The sequence below is a fragment of the Coloeus monedula genome (genome assembly GCF_965178545.1).
Source record: "Coloeus monedula genome assembly, chromosome: 22".
NCBI lineage: Eukaryota > Metazoa > Chordata > Aves > Passeriformes > Corvidae > Coloeus > Coloeus monedula.
Genome location: NC_138802.1, coordinates 594,419 through 611,268, shown reverse-complemented (window position 1 = coordinate 611,268; position 16,850 = coordinate 594,419). Strand labels below are relative to the sequence as shown.

General features: G+C 40.8%; 2 protein-coding genes across 3 annotated transcripts; one reads left to right on the top strand and one right to left on the bottom strand.

Annotated features, from left to right (window-relative positions):
• Positions 1 to 1,841: 1,841 nt before the first annotated feature.
• LZIC (leucine zipper and CTNNBIP1 domain containing) lies at positions 1,842 to 8,980 on the bottom strand. 2 transcript variants are annotated; one of them, XM_082295727.1, is made up of 7 exons: positions 8,939 to 8,980; positions 8,120 to 8,261; positions 6,919 to 7,054; positions 5,773 to 5,871; positions 5,017 to 5,112; positions 3,174 to 3,255; positions 1,842 to 2,225 (listed from the first exon to the last, which is right to left on the bottom strand). In XM_082295727.1, the coding sequence occupies exons 2-7, from the start codon at positions 8,218 to 8,220 to the stop codon at positions 2,167 to 2,169; spliced, it is 573 nt and encodes a 190-aa protein (XP_082151853.1). In that variant the 5' UTR covers positions 8,221 to 8,261; positions 8,939 to 8,980; the 3' UTR covers positions 1,842 to 2,166. The 2 variants fall into 2 exon arrangements, with proteins under 2 accessions (XP_082151853.1, XP_082151854.1); XM_082295728.1 differs by lacking the exon at positions 8,939 to 8,980 and having other exon boundaries at positions 8,120 to 8,873.
• NMNAT1 (nicotinamide nucleotide adenylyltransferase 1) lies at positions 8,979 to 15,147 on the top strand. Its single transcript, XM_082295726.1, has 5 exons — positions 8,979 to 9,084; positions 11,694 to 11,868; positions 12,309 to 12,492; positions 13,185 to 13,330; positions 13,694 to 15,147. Exons 2-5 carry the CDS (start codon positions 11,745 to 11,747, stop codon positions 14,110 to 14,112), a joined length of 873 nt encoding a protein of 290 aa, XP_082151852.1. The 5' UTR covers positions 8,979 to 9,084; positions 11,694 to 11,744; the 3' UTR covers positions 14,113 to 15,147.
• Positions 15,148 to 16,850: the final 1,703 nt, after the last annotated feature.

Genomic DNA, 16,850 nt, shown 5'->3' with positions numbered 1-16,850 from the left:
CACAAACTTGTTTGTTAAACACAAACCCATGCTTTCATTTAGCAGTTGTTCTTTTGTTATCAGTTTTTATTCTTATAATAAATAGATTATGGACTTTTTTTCCTGCCCCTGCAGAAACATTTGAGATAGTGGTGGAGGTACATCCCAGGATTATTTAGCAAAATGTTTAGCACAACACACTAATTAACTTACTATGCCTGAAATCAGTCTAACTATTTCAAGAGGTTACTTAACTATCTGCAAGGGTCAACACATGAATAGCTTCACATCAGCAGCAGCTTCCTTGTTTAAATCACATTTATGGTCAGGGCATTCTGTAGGACACAGCCAGTCTCTGGGTAAAGCTCCGATTTCTGACCCTTCACAGCTTCTGAGAAGTCTGACCCAGCACCCTGAATCTTGCAATCTTGGTCACTAATCTCAGTCTCATCTCTGTCAATCTAAATCACCAGAGATCCTTCCAAGAGCAGAAGCGGCCCAACATTGGAAAGATGTTCAGTCAAGGATCAGTTTAACAGGAATGTTACAACTGCCTGCAGTGCAGAAATTTGCAAAAATCCTGAAATATTTACAAACCAATTTTAAAGAGCTTCTCCTGGAAACTTACACCTCTCACACTACAAGGAAAAAGATTTCCATGTCATTCTACTGTAAACTTTTTTTGAGTGCTGAGAGATTTAATTTACATAATAATGCTGCAAGCAGGCTGGGGGTGTATGGGGAGAGAGTTCCTTAGTACCAGTAATGAGCAGAAAGGAAAAGAAGGCAGCTCCAGTCCCCATGGACTGTTTTGTTTCCCATAATTTCAGAGTCTAATAGTGCCTTTTAATAAGCTGCTCTCAGCTATGAAGCTGCAATCAGCCTTTGTCAGAGAACACAATGCTGCCCCAGACAGGAAAACAGTTCTGCTGGAATGGACAAAAGACCCCACACCTCAATAAAGGCTTCTTAAAAACAGGGAGAAAAAAGTTGCATCAGGGAAAAACAAATTATGCTGTCTATACCATGTATCCTTTCATTTCTTAAATGCTAGATTTCGAAAGTGTACCTATTAAAGCAAAATACAGTCTAGAGACACATTTTCTAGTCTACTCCAGTCCTAGTTTACAATTAGAGAAACTTGCTAATTTATAGGGTATTTGTGCCCTGTAAGTGCACTCTAAATGATGATTGACCATGTTAATTTTCTGTTTATAGTGTATGCTACCCACTTAGTCTCTGAGCTAAAAATTCAACTATTTGAGATTTAAAATCCTCCTATGCCAAGTTTATTCAGGATCCAGTGGAGACACAGACCCTCCCCTCTCCATAGCATCACCACTTAGACTGAGCAATGCTTGCACTGATCACAGAACGGGAGCTTTTCCCCCCCTTTTAAAACTTGTTTCTCCTGGCAAGCTATTTCATGCCACCTCTGAAATAACAGCATCGTGCAGTTATGCACCACAGCTGAAGGAAGAGCCACAGAAAGAGCATCTCATTGCCATGTCCTATCAATTCCCTGTCCTTTCAATACACAAGGTTAAATTACTCCAGAAGCCTCCCCACAGGGCTGCCATTGTCCTCAGTCAGGGCTGGGACACAAAGTGCTCATTCATGTGCACAGCAAACAAGCAGCCAAGGGCCAGTGATCAGCATCCAGGCTCAGTTTGGGTCTTCTGCAAACAGTTTGTAGGAAGATGGCATTTCAATAAACTACATCCATTTTCCAAAGCTTCGATGCTTTCCTAGCACAAACTACTTAGTAGGGAGTCCAGACAAAAACCTAAGACAATGTGAAGAATCACCCCAAAAAAATCATCAGGACCACTCCTTAAAAAGATCTGCTTGCTACAACCACATGCAAAAAGATTTAAGTTTTAATAGTTAGAGAAATACACATTAAGAAAAGTTCAAAACAGCTGACTCTTTCCAAAGACAGTCATACCATGCTTTTGTTTTAGAGTTCCACTTAGTGTTCAGCCTCAGAGCTTGTATTACTTAAAAGGGTACAGACACCAAGGTTCCAAAGTGCACTTAAGGCTGTTAAGGACCCAAGAGTTTTAGGACTCGGGTCTTTTGTTTTGCTTTGCTTTTATTCAACATGTTAGAAATAGAAAAACCAAATGCAGTATGACCAAAATTCAGTGCTGCTGATAACTGGAGACACAAGCCTCACGAACCTCTTCATTGTTTCGCCTTTTCTACTTCAACACTTGCAAGAGCAAAGACTTTGTCTCCAGATCCTGAGGGGGAAGAAACATTTGAGTAAGTATTAGTAGAAATTGTGAATTACCTTATATACAACTTAAATCAAGCAAAACATTTGAGATAAAAAGAAACCAAACCTACATTGGGAAAACTACAACACTTGAGCTAATTTAAAAAAAAACCAACCCCACACTGGCTTGCCAGGTCTAGAGCAGCCATGTCCTACTGGGCCTGGCTGGGACGGAGTTCCCTTCCCCCAGCTTCTCTTGTAGAGCTGGGATTTGTGTTTGTAGCTGGAATGGTGTTGGTAGCACACCCGCACACACACAGAGCTACTACCAAAGTCCCCTTTTGAACGAGAGGGTTCTCACCTTGCTTACACTCGAACGGAGAGCAGAGCTGAAAGGTAGGGCACCCAGACAGTTTACTTGTACCCTGACCTAGTCTGGCACATTCCTGCCATTCACAGCTCTTTCATCCCAGTTCTAGCTACTGCTACAGTGAACTGTCATGCTTATTTAATGCCTTTTATAACTGAACTCTTGATCTTGTCGACACAATCAGAGGTATGACAATTATGGCAGGAAGAGTGCTTTAAAGCTGTATTTTGATAACGTGCCACTAACTCCCAAATTCTTTGCATCAGGCAGAGGAAAAGGCTCTCCTGAAGAGAGTCATTAATGCAAAAAAGATCTGTGTTTAATTGTAAGAGCGGCATCTCTGCTTGAGACAGACCATTCAAGCCTTCAGTATGATGGGCACCCTTGGCATTTCGTGGATGTTTGGCATTGGATTTATTTGCTGTGTTACTTTTTCCTCATGGATAGTGTATTAGAGTTTCATTGTTAATAAAATATGTATTAACATTTAAAGGCATGAATCTCTTGTTCATATTTTCTCTTTCATAGGAGAATCAGATGTACTTCTATTAATCAGTGTTCAGTGATGCAAAGGAATCAGAAGTTATGAGAATGAAAACTTACCAAGGTCAGTGGAGACTCTCTCAAACTGGCTCAGGGCTGTACCAGCATTTGTTGACAAGAACATCTCATCATCCCCAGTGAGCTAAATCAAAAAAATGCCACAACTGTGAGGTTGATACCTTAACTGTGCATATTCCCACCATCTACCTGTGCATCTACATGAACTATGACAGGTTACAGCAATGGTCCATTTGCAGTTTTGAAGTGGCAGTGTCATCTACCATGCTGAAACCTAAACAAAAAAAAAGCAAGCTACTTCCCCTAGCACTGAATTTTCCCTCCCTGGCTCCTGTCAGCCCAGGCAGGACAGCATGTGCAGTGTCAGACATACCTCCACATGCAAGCTTCCAGTTGATTTCCAGGGATCATTTTTTATGAAAAGTTCACACTGTACCTGTGCAGCTAAACTATGCCAAGGTGTCAATAACTTCTTTGTCACATGGTCAGTACAACAATGAACTAAGATCTAAGCTTACTTCCCATCATCTGCTGAGGAAAGCAAAAAAAAGCTGTCACTACCAGCTTTGACCACGGTAAGAGCCAATGACCTAGAAATGGTTCTCTTCCTTTAAAGTGACATTTCCTCATGTATATTTTACTTTTATGTATGTGCTCTGATGCCTTGTGACAGATGCCCATAAAATATTTACAATAATGAAGCAGTAACCTACATTTGGAAGGTTCAGATATTCTAAGTTAAAAGTCACTCATTTAATTAGCCTCAGATACACATCTTTATTACAGCAAAGCATGTGTGTCAAACTGCTCACAGTGTTTGCATCAGTTTATTTATTAGAAATATAAAAATGAGGTACAGACATTTCAGGATGATGTTGAATGAAGGAAAACATATTACTTACCTGGCTTTGTAAGCAAGCATACAGCTACTCAACGTTTTGCAATACTGTGCAGACAAACATGCAATATTTGCTGTCATTGCTCACATCCAGAGCAGATGTGAAACTACTGTCCTAGCAAGCCCTCTGTGCAGCAGGCTACTGATCATTTTAAAAGATTAAGAGGATAGGTCAGAGTGTGGTGAAGTAGCTTGATACTGTGATCCAAGGAACTCATTCAAGAGGATTAGATACCTTCATGCATTCAGTTCACAATCTTAACTAGCCTTTACATATTTTCAAAACATTTTTTTTCCTCTGACAGTCAAGCAATAAAATATTCTGAGGGAAAGCCTTTGCTTTGGAATCTACTTGGACTGCAGCTCCTTTAAGTACTGCACTGGATCTTTTCCATTACATTCCTTCATTTCCTAAAAAAGCTTAAGTACAGAGATACACAGCAACCCATTTTCTTCATATACCATCCACAAAGAGAAATAACTTCTCTTCCTCCCCCTGGTGGCAAACCCAGGACTTTTTCTGCCACTTATGGATCACTGGGGCAACAATCAATTTATCACTTATCTCTCCAATTTCTTTATCTCATACCCAGAGGTAGGTATTATTGACACGATAAAAGTGAAGCTGGATACACGTCAGAAGTCTTGAATAGTTCCTGATGAATTTGTGGTAGTTGGCCAGTAAAAGACTTGTTTTGTAGCTTTCCTAAATATGATCACCTTGTACCAGCTGGTGTGTGATTCATGCATACAGCCCACCAAGGGAAACATTTAAAAGTAGAAACAGCCTTACAGAAAGGTACAAAACTATTTGATACATGTTCAGCTTCAGAAAACTCGGCATTTAAATGGAAGGATGTTTACGTAATGTAAAAGCAAGCTGCATTTTATTGTTTGCTTATAAAATTGTAATGTCTTATTTTAATTATTTCTAATTCCTCCTAAATATGCGGAAAACTCTATTCACCTATCACACCAACCCCTTACCTTCTCACCAAGCTTTCTGAGGGCAGTCAGGATTTCCAGTTTCTGTTGGGTGTACAAGTCGCATGGCAACTTCCCAACCATTAAGTCTCTGTCCATCTGCACACCAGGGGGAAAAAAAAGTCAAAATATATAAGCTTCCCATTATTTCACCCAACACAGTGCATGAGAAATGCAACAGCCTAAAAATATCATTAGTAATCATGGACCCACAGCAGTAAGGGACCTCTGTCCTATCTGAGATTTAAAAGATGTCTGTGAAGTTTTTCTGAATGTTCAGCAAATACTCTTTACCCCTAACCTTAACTTACTTGATTTCTCCAAACTTGAATCTCTTTTTATCAAATAATGATAATCATTTAAAATTATGTATTCATACATCACTGGTACATGGAGGAATCACATTTGATTTCACTTTATCCAGATCTTCATTTTAGATCTCTGAAACATCAAGTGAACTCTCCAGCCCTCACTACAATCACAGACTTTCTATTTGCAGTTTCCTCAGTTCACCCTGCTAATCCCATTTTTGCTTTGAAGCAGGAAGATAGAAGATAACTCAAGAAATACACATGGTTGTCCCCATTACCTCAGTAAACATTTAAAACTGAACAAATTCTGAAAGAGAACTTCTCCATCCCTTTCAGACTTTACCACCAAGTTTTCCAGCACACTCAGTGCTTTCCTTGCAATCATTACATACTTGAATCAGTCTGGCTCAAATAAACGGGTTTTTTGCAGTAAAACAGAATTCTTCACCTCTGCCAGCCTTGTCCTCAATTGCCTCGGCTGCTTCTTTGCAAACATTCTAATCACTTCTGGAGTTTTAAACGCTTGGCTGATAGCTGCTTGTATTGCCTGCAAGGAAAAGAGCAAGAATGACCAGGACTAACAGGAATCACAAACTACAGCTGCAGGATGAGATTAATGAAGGCTGGAGAGCATCATTACTATCCTCTGCATAATTTGATACAGCTTTTTTTCATAACCATGGAAGTGAAATTAAAAAAAAATATGACCTTTATGGAGGGCTTAAGGAATCCTCTAATTAGTGTAACTAGACTGAGAAAGAGCTGTGAAACTTTTCATTACTGTCCAGGTCTTAATTTCTACTCATTTCCAACACCTTCCTGATACTAGCACATCACAGTTTTAATGCCCACACTGATGACTGCAACTCTTCTAAGGGAAAGCAGAATGTAAATGATGAGGCAAACATCCTACTGTTATTCGAAATCCTCTATGGATTATCAAAATTATCACCATAGTTATCTTTGGACAAATCATGATCTCTCTGAAAACAAGACCCTAGAACATAAAGTTCAGAAAGAACAAACCATTCTCTAGTTAAGCATTTGAAAAGAGAGAAGATATATCAGAAGTCTGGAAGTCAACATAAAATGAGACCAATAATATAATATAAATAAATATAAAATATATAAACATAATATAATAAAAGAACTTCAAGTCACACAGTCATTCCTAAAGCCTTTTCATCTGGACTAGTATGAATCTGAAACACAAATCAGTAGTAACAGCTACCTTATGCCTTCTAACAAACAGGCATGAACTCTATTTCTCATGATGCATATTATCCTGGATTGTCCCCCACACCTTTTATATATTGCATTATTTTACGTTATTTTCTAAAATAAGGGATCGGATATATTTAGTTCCTGCAATGTCCTACAGTGTTATGGCTGTAATTCATCAATGGGTTTTTTTTCCCTTTTAAAATGAAGACACCTATCCAAGTTTTTTACACATACAGGTATATTAAATTATAAAAAACATTAATTACATAGATCTAGATTTCACATAAAAATTATAGTGAAATGTATCTATTCACTGTTTCATCGACTCCAGGCAGAACATGAACTTTTCTTAGCAGCACATCATCCTTACCAGTTGCATCCCACTGAGCTCATCCACCAAAGTCATATCTCCGGACATAATCTTCTTCAGGGAGTCATTGAACTCACTCAGCTGCTCTAGAGTTTCTTTTTTGGTCTCTTCGTACTCATCTGCATCCAATTCCTCTCTAAAGAGGACCCAAGAAGACACATTAATTCACAGGATTTAACCTGAGACATCACATGGAGCGAAGGGCACACCATGGAGCTCGATTCCCCAGGCAGCACTGAGGTGTTCCCATCTCTGCAGACTGCTCTGCTCCGACCCCTTCAGCTCTTATCCAGCCCATGCGTGTGTAGTTTGCTTGGGTTTGCACCCCTCCCAGCCACCTGCGTGGTTTGTACAAAGTCACTGATAATAAAAAAGCCCTAATAATAAACAAGATACCTCACACCTGGAGCAGTATTTAAAAGTATTTTTGGATCTCAACAAAAATATGCAGTGAAATTGTCTTGCTCAAAGGTACAGTGAATGAGATTATCTTAGAAGCCTATCTCCTCACCCAAAGCCATCCACTTAGGAATAACTGATCCTGCAGTCTACACCTTACCCAATTCCCAGAACTGCACTACCACCCCTTAGCAGTTCTAGTTGTTCTTGAAAAAGATACATACTGCTTGGACAAGTTAGAACTAGAGTCAGAGAAAGCATCTAAACACAGGGTGTTTAAATGCAAGTACTAAAACAGATAAAAGCCCAACCTTCTTGATAATTCACTGTCTCAAATTGTATCAACCCACAGAAGACTAATACAAAATCACATGAAAAGTTAGACAAACTAAAAAAGAAAACAATGCAAAAACACCCCAGGCATCCATAATTATAAGATAAACCAAAAGAGCCACAAAAGCTATTTGTTCACTGCTATTAAAAATCCCATAGAAAAATTGTGATTTTTGTGAACAGCTATTAGAAGTTTAAAAGTCACACTGAAATATAACATTCCAAAGAAAATATTGAGTATTTATGCTTGCATTTTTCTCAGATATATAAAACAATCTTAATAAAGGTTTTTAAAAATAATTTTTACTGACACCAATATCCTACATAATTTAAAAACAGAAAGCCACAGCAAAACACAAAAATAAATACATCCCCCCCCACCCCAAGATTTTTGAAAGGTACCACTTTCTTCTGCCAACCACTTAAGAAAAATACTACCATATAAGAGGAAAGCAACTATTTTTATTACCTGCATTCTTCTAGATCTTGAAGTTGCTGCATTAATCTGTCCAACTGCTCCTCCAGGTTTTGTTTTAGTTTACTTGTCTCTGTTGTTCCTCTTGAAGCCATTTTCTGTTTTCACATGAAAATGTTGTTTTTACATGACACTCCTAAGAGAAAGTACATTTTATTGTTTGTACCAACAACTTAAAACACATTTTAAATGTTCTAAATATGAAAATGATGCAATATCTTGCTGATGGGATGTTTAATCACAACACCCGGAGATCCTTGCAGTGGAAATACAGAAATGCCAGGCTGGGTGTACAGGATTATCTTCACAGTAAGAGGCGGTTCACCAGGGAAGTAACTCCAGCACATAAAACCAAGCGAGTGTCAAACCAAGTAGCAATTACTGAAATACAGAGGCCCCGCTATATGAAACAATAGATACGACTCTTCACCGGCCCCTTGGAACACTACTCAGGAGATAACCCGGGTGCAGGTGTCTGAAGCGCGCCAGCACGTCAGGCAGCACCACCGGCTGCAGAGAACCAGCGCACGCGAGAGGAACCCCCGCTCCCCGCGGATCGTCCCGGGGCGGACACAGCGCCGGCGGGCAGCGGGACACCCCGGCCTCACAGCCGGCTCTGAGGGGCCGCGCCACCGCCGGCGGGCGACAAGGAAACGCGGCCCTCCCTCCGGAACGGGCGAGCACGGAGCGCCCAGCGGCCTGCGGGGAGGAGAAGGCGGAACTCGGGCGCTACCCGGGGCCCGCCTCCCGTTCCCAGGCCGGACTCCGGCCCCGCTCGCCCCCCTCCGCCCGCCCGGCCCCGGGCCCCCTCACCCCTCAGCCGGGCAGGCCGAGTCAGGGCGGGCCCATCCCGGCCCTGCGGCGCCGCTTCCGCCGCGCCCGGGCCAATGAGCGCGTGCGGCCCCGCGAGCCCGGCCGGGCGGGGACAGCGCGGGCGGGCAGCGGGGACAGCGCCGAGGGTGAGCGGGGCCGGGGAGCGGGGCCCAGCAGGGCCGGGCGGCGGCGGCGGGGGGAACTCACTAGGGCGGGCCCGGACCGCCGTGCAGGCCCCCGGGGGCGGGGAGCTGCGGGAGGGTGTAACTGAAGCGTCCAGCGACGCCCACATCATACTTGTATTCTATAGATATACCGATATATAAACATATTTGACAGATATTTGCCTCTAACATAAATGAGATTGAGCAAAGCATCCTTACCTGCTTATCCCCGGAAGCTGCGTGGCAAGTTGGGCTCCAGAGCCATCCTAAGACCTGCTGTAGGAATATTTTGATGTCTTTTAGCGCAAATACATGTCCAGTCCAGCTAAGCACTAGCAGGACTGTGATCAGTACATACTAAAAAGCCACACTGATATATAACACTTCAAATAAAATACTGGATTGGGTGGGATTATGTAAAAGCATGATGAGATTACATGTAAGCATGTATATTAGGAGTACATCAGAGGGCACTTCATTTTTCCTTCAGAAGTGAAAATTGTCCAGGATGTATGTCCTACACTTACAGAAAACCTCAATGAGGGCCATTTTACTTTTATTATACAATAAGAATAGGCCTAGTTCCATTGGGCTGGGCTTTGATCATCCCTGGACCTTGACTTTTTTACCTGTCCTGCGATGCGCAAATTGCATAGCTTTTCCAAAAAATTCAGAGCTGTGTGAAGGTGGTTCCATAGAAAGCAGATCCCAGCTCTGATGGTGCTGTGGTGGTTATAAGATGAGATAACAGTGAAGGCAATCATGTCACTGATTACCTCTGATGTCACATACCTCTCATTTCCTCCGTTCCCCACATCAACCATGCAGCTGTTTTCTGTGCAAACAGTGCTACACAGAGGGTGTCAGTGCAAATTAGGAGACTGGGGGGATGTGGAAACTATTAAATTCTATGTATACTCTCGATATGGAATGCTGCAAGGTGAGTTTATGAGGTAATGATTGTCTGTTTCTGTAAACTGTAAAATAAGCAGCATGGAGAGGGACATTTGACTAACTCCCGAAAAGGTACTCTATATTTTCCTCCTAAAATTTTCTCCTTTTTTTGTACTTTTTTTTTTTGTTGTTAAGGAAAAGATCAACCTTTTTTCAGTTCTGCAGCATGAGTTACTCTGTTGAAAGTAGGATTTGTGCAGTACAAAGGCAGTCTAATTCCTCTCCTCCCTGTTCCCATAGTAACTCTCCTTGCCACGCCTCTGTGAAGGCTGCATTTCAAGTACCACCAGCCCTTGCACTGCTGAGCTACTCTGCAGTAGTAAAGAATATTTTAAAAGTTTGTGAAACTCTTGAAAGCACAGAAGAGTACTAACACTTACAAAATACGAAGCCTTGCAAGAGTTCCTTTTATCTGCGGGCTGTTTGATGTTAGAACACAGTCACTGTTACAAGGTTTGGCTGTGATGGTGTCTCAGCGCTGTGGCTGCTGTGAACATCACTCAGCCTCTCTGTAAGGGAGACAGAATGTGAGGGTGACCTTGTGGGATTTTTCCAGCTGGCGATGTTGCTGTAGAAACAATGGCAGATAATTCTGTGCTCCTCAGGATGTCTCAGACGTCTTGCAAACAGCAGCAGCAAGAGAATGGCCCATCGTGGTTCTCCTTTGTTAGGCCAGGCTGTGGGAAAACATCTTGGCAAGCCAGAATATTCTCAGGAAAGAACAGAGAAGCAAAAATGTGTGTGAGAAGAAAGTGAAGTGTGAGGAGAAGTTAAATGATGAATAGTGAAATTTCCTTGTTTTCAGCAATTCTTAAGCAGCCTTCTGAAACTGAAGCTCAGAATTGGAACAGAGCTGTGGTATTTTAGAAAAGGGGAAAAACCCCAGTATTTAATTGCAGCTTTTACTAAATTTCTGTTAATTCACTATTCTTCTCTCACCTTTTCCGCTGGTACACCTAACACTTGCTGCAACACAAAGCAGACTGACTTTTCTCATGTTTAGTCCATAGCCCTCTCTTCCCACTTACCATGCTGAATTATATAAATTACCCCTCTTTGGATTTTGTATTTCAGAAAATGTAAGTAAATCCTGCATGAAGAAGTGTTGACGCTGTTTTCCTCCAAAATTTAATACAATGTAATATGTGGCACAATATTGATTTTATAGATCATGCTGGAAAGGCTCACTGCAATTTAGAGAGGCAAGACTAGGAACCGTCAAAGGATGTTCTATTTCTCCCTGTAAGCACTAGAAGGAAGTTACTTAACAAGGAAGTTCCCTGCCCACATGTCTCTTGGCAGTTGATTGGCACTGGCATCTTAAAAAAGGTGCAAAGTTCTAGTAAAGTGTGTCCTGCAATCAGGATAGATAATCTCTCCACGTGAAGTTTAAAAGCATGAGCTGCTTTTCTTCACAGTGGGCCGTACGCCATCCTCTCTGGGCAAGCAGCCTCTTTGCAGTGATTTCATATTTTAATCACTTAAAATTTGGACAATAAAGTGTCACATAAACAATCACAGGCCAGGTGTTGGTGGAAGAAAAATACAGCATTCAATTGGATCTTGAAATTTTATCTTCTGCTTAGTGGCAGCACAAGTAAGTAACTATAGCTCTTTCTTAATCCCATTTCTTGTAGTGGCTGGTACCTGGCACCAACACTCTCCACTTGGCTCGGTGGCTGTGAGGAATGGCTATGGAAGATCCTGACAGGAAGACTGAAGTGGTACTGCTGGCCTGTGGGTCCTTCAATCCCATCACCAACATGCACCTGAGGCTCTTTGAGCTGGCTAAAGACTACTTCCATGAAACAGGTAGGATGGTAATTTATATCACTCAGAATAGCTTTGATAACCAGACACTTATATGTTAAGGTGAATATTTTGTGTCTATGAATGCCTGTTTTACAGGGACAGATATTTTTGCAAATGCTAATTAGATATTGAAGCTGGTATCTGTTTATGTCATATACAAAACCATGTAGGTCATTATGAGAGAACTCACATATGTGTTGCTTATTACTGATTTTAATGAGCTAAAGCACGGGTTTTATGGTTTATGGAAATATATTTTACTGACTCTTTCCTTGTGCTGCCCTGACAGTGCAGAAGTGTCCTGTATTTTTCCACAGGGCTGGCTAATCAGCTGCCATTGCGCTGGATAATGGTTATGTCACAGGTTAAATACAATGCAGGGGAAGTAACATCTGCTCAACCACTTCTCATGTTCTTGTGTGATGTGTTTTTTTCCACAGGAAAATACAAAGTAATCAAAGGCATCATTTCACCCGTGGGTGATGCATATAAGAAGAAAGGTCTGATCAGTGCGAATCACCGAGTGACTATGGCAAAACTGGCTACAAAAAACTCAGATTGGGTGGAAGTCGATGATTGGGAAAGCTGCCAGAGCGAGTGGTTGGAAACGCTAAAAGTTTTAAGGTATTCTTCAGCCCACCTCTAAAAAGTGTCATGAACCTGTAGAAGGATTAGGAATGGTGTTAATGCTAACAAGTTGGGATAATTGCAGGCTAACCCCAAATCATATGGATAGACTCACTGAATTCAAAAGTACTATTGATATGAACATTGAAAATGAAAGATTGCATCATTAGTCCTAAACATACCAAAAATGAGCCTGTGAACAACTTTTAGGATACATCATTTCTTAGGCATTATTCAACTTTTGTGCTGAAAGGGTATTATTCTTGGGGAAGAGCAGAGACTAGAACAGGACAGACATGCTACACAAGTTTCCCTCCTTTGACCCTGATTGTGTTGTGCTGTCCATTTGTGTATTTAAAGACTGGCATGAGAATTGTCTGAAGGAGTATTTTCTGAGTATTATGTTTTTACTCTTTCAGTCATTGCTACTTCACTGAGGTTCTTATTATTAAAATGAATTTTTATTAAAGAAAGAAACAAACCAACCTTGTTGTTTTTGCTTTGAAATCTTTTCACTTTGACCACCACATGACCAAGCTCTAACAAGTCCCTGTTTCTGCAGATCAGCTCTTGGTAGGCCTGTCTGTGAAAGTACTGCAAGAAGAAGTAGAGACAGGTTCTTTAGTAGGCCATACTATCCGAATTTTCTCCTACATCTCTGAAATACCTAAAATACATCTGTTTTGCAGGTATCATCATCAAAAACTTTTATCTGCTGACGTCACTAATAGTCTGCAGGATGCTGTACCTGTAACAAAGCTGGGACGGAAGAGAAAACAGCAACCAAATAGGCATGAGCCCATTAAAAAGAAAAATCAGAGTCCAGTTGTAAAAAGTTAAGTCTGTTTGTAAATGAAATGGTTAATGATCCTTGTTATTTCAAGCAAATTGCGCTGATGAGTAACTTTTATGGTAGCTCTTGGTTCTGATGTCACTCAGTTACTTTATTCCCTTAGATTCTCAGCATAAGGCATTAGATCCCTTTAATGAAGGGACTCCCATAACCTTTATTTGGAAAAATCTGAGGCTACTAATTATCAATTATATACTCTGAATCTTTTTTAAAATTTCATTCCCTCGTCTCATCTTAACCAAAGATACAGAGAGAGAGCGCCAAGAAATTAAATGTCCCTGTCAAGTTTGCTAACATCTGGTGGCCTAAACCAAGCCCTATTTCTCACTTAATTTTCTCTTTAAGGTGTCCCACAGGTTAAACTGCTTTGTGGCAGTGACATGCTGGAATCTTTTGGGATCCCCAATCTGTGGAAGTTGGAGGACATCACCGAAATTGTGGAGAAACATGGCCTTGTGTGCATCAGTAGGGCTGGAAACAATGTTCAGAAATTCATCTATGAATCTGATATTTTGTGGAAACATAAGAATAACATTCACCTTGTGGAAGAATGGATCACAAATGATATTTCCTCCACCAAGATCCGGAGAGCCCTGCGGAGGGGTCAGAGCATTCGTTACCTGGTGCCTGACGTAGTTCGGGCATATATCGAGAAGAACGAGCTGTACAGCCCGGAGAGCGAGGACAGGAATGCTGGGGTGGTCTTGGCTCCCTTACAGAAACATGCAAGTGACTCCAAGAACTCACAGGCACTGAACAACTAACTTACTGTCTGCTGTGTAAAAAACCTACATTTCAGTACAGGAAAGTGTGTTTTCTAGGGGCTGGTTTGGGGTTTTTCTTAGGCAAATAGTGGGCTAATTCTGTACATCTGTAGTTACTGATGAGGTTTTTTGCACTCAGCGATTGGACCTACACAACCTTTTCCAAGTCCAATAATTTCCAGGATTTTCACATTTAAACGTTTTGTCCCAGTGCACTGAAGTGAGTATAAGAATTCACATCAGCATATGAAAACTGCAAATGTTTAAGCAAAACAAATGAAAATGTTCTGATTAGTTTTAACTCAAACTGCTCTGCTGTTTATAAAACAGTTACACAAATATTTTTAATAACTTACAGTGTCTTAACAAAATTATCTGGTTTCAAGATGTATCATTTACTTAGAGTAAATCCATGTAATTTTGGTGTTTTTTTTTTTTTTAATTGTCAATGTGTGATTCACCTCAAAAAAATTATTTAGCTCTATCCTGGAAGGGAAGAATTTCTTCTTGGCTGAAGTGGTGCTAGGTACACCATGCTTTGAGCTGCTTGCCTTTGAGATATGCAGCTGCTTGTTTGCTGTCATGCAATTTGCTTCCTGAAATGTCTTGGGCTTTACTTTTCCGTTGATATTTCCAGGGCTGTTATGTTAAGCTCAGTATTGTTTCTGATGGAAGGACAAACCTACCTCAGAAACTGGTTTAAAGCTATTGATTTAATAGATAGAAATTAAAAATAGTGTCATTGCACTGATTCTCAGACACTTGTGTCTTTATTACAAATAATACATTTATTTAAAATAATAAAATATCTTTTACTTTTGAGTCATAAATAGAATATAATTATATATAGCCAGAATTGTTTTCTGTTACTGAAGTTGAGAGAAAATGGTAGGATATCAATAGTGATCATAAATGAAATATTTTTCTTTGCCAGAAATCTGGTTTTGAATCTAACAGTACATTGTCTCCATTATGTGAACATAAACTAGAGAGGTACTGTGACTGTTGTGGTGATAGAATTCTACCTCCCTTTATTTGCTGCTATCCCATTTTTGCTTGGATTATGTGCCTTATTAAGAACGCCAAGGTTTGCAAGCCACTTTCTCATGGGTCAACAGCTCTTTCATGGGATCTCCACAAGATGACTCTGGTCACGTTTTTCAGATCAACAAATCCAGCTGAATGTGAGACTCTCCAGGCAGGTGGCCAAGATGCTGTTGGGCAAGTCTAGAACCAGGGACATGTTCCACAATCATGACTGACTGCTTGGTATGGATCCTTTGTTTTACTGGTGGGATCCAGGAACCTGCCTGTTAACAGCACTAGAAGTAACTGCACACTGGCCATCTCCTGTTCAATCAGTTATAAACACCAGCACCACAATCAGTGCTGGGGCAGAACAAAGATGTCAGACAGGTAAAAGTCTCAGGAGTGGACTCTTGTCAGACCTTAAAGAGAACAGGGGGCCCTTGCACCTCACGTGTCATTTAGACCCAAAATATTTTATTAATGCTGCTACAGCAGCAGGACCCACCTGGTCTGCTTCTGTAATGAGGCCACACCCCTAAGGGAATGTGTTAGATGTGCAGTGCTTCTCAACAACTAGGATGGAAATGGAAAACATATTTCCACAAAAATAAAATAAGAAATCTGAAGGGAGAAAGAAATGAACTTTCTCACATCTGAACTTTCAGTTGTGGCCAGGGCAAGAAGCAGTTCTTAGAAGCTCCATAGGCAATTCTGTGGCTGAAGCTTGGAAGAGTACCCCTAGTGCCCTTTAGAGGTCTTTGTGTGAGGTTTGAGTACTGATTTACAGAAAGAAGGCCCACACCCCAGATTATCTACATAATTTAAATTAAAATGTTATATCTGGGCTTTGACACAGGATTTACCAAGTACTGACTTTTCTTTGCTTGCCAGAGCCAGTAGTATTGCAACAATGCTTTACTACCATAACCTCGTAACACCAAATTGTGGGTGAAATGTTACTATTTGAGTCCAGAGGAAACAGTAATTTTCATTTCTCGGTGCCATTCCTGGTTTAGTGTGGGTTGGAGAACAATATACAGTTGCAAACAGGAAACAGGTTTTGATGTCCTGAGTTCCTACTCACATGATTCTGTGAGTCATATGGGTCAAACTGCCAGCTCTGAAAACAGAGCTAGCGTTTGGGGAAACCTCCCTGCAAAATACTATCCTTCAGCCTAACACAAGCCAGTAAATAAATAAATGTAGTAGGTATAGGTGTGTTTCCTCACCTCTAAATCCCTTATTTCCTCACTTACAGATTCCCTATGTCCTTTCTCTTCAAAGTCAAGCATTTTTTATTCACTTTTCAAAACACATTGCTGGCTCATCAGGGATTTCTATCACTTCTTTGCTGAAGGTAAATTCCAACACTGAAGCTTATCTGCTGCATCATGTTCTCCACTGCCTGTGTGCTCTGCCACAATGTGTAGCATCTAATAAAGCATCAGTGGGAACAGCTCCTGTATCAGCTCTCCTTTATGTGTCAAGAACAGAAAGCAAAGGCAGGAGCTACATCTCCTATATACACAAGATTACTTTTTGAATTCTGCTTACTATTTACTCCAGACATAAACCAACACGATACAATTCTTATCTCTGTGTCATAGGTATTGCTTTAAAATTTGTTGATATAATACAATCCACAGTTTAACAGTCAATCCGTGTCTGTTCAAGTACAGCATGTCTTTACAGGGGTACATCACCTTTTC

What these genes read in the sequence shown, in the direction of transcription:
- LZIC (XM_082295727.1), bottom strand. Translation starts at nt 8,220, where the DNA reads ATGGCTTCAAGAGGAACAACAGAGACAAGTAAACTAAAACAAAACCTG. An exon ending in AGCTCAGTGGGATGCAACTG is followed by an intron (nt 5,872 to 6,918) that starts GTAAGGATGATG and finishes TTTTCCTTGCAG; the next exon opens with GCAATACAAGCAGCTATCAG. An exon ending in GAGAGTCTCCACTGACCTTG is followed by an intron (nt 2,226 to 3,173) that starts GTAAGTTTTCAT and finishes CTTCCCCCTCAG; the next exon opens with GATCTGGAGACAAAGTCTTT.
- NMNAT1 (XM_082295726.1), top strand. Translation starts at nt 11,745, where the DNA reads ATGGCTATGGAAGATCCTGACAGGAAGACTGAAGTGGTACTGCTGGCC. An exon ending in AGACTACTTCCATGAAACAG is followed by an intron (nt 11,869 to 12,308) that starts GTAGGATGGTAA and finishes TTTTTTCCACAG; the next exon opens with GAAAATACAAAGTAATCAAA. An exon ending in GAAACGCTAAAAGTTTTAAG is followed by an intron (nt 12,493 to 13,184) that starts GTATTCTTCAGC and finishes TCTGTTTTGCAG; the next exon opens with GTATCATCATCAAAAACTTT.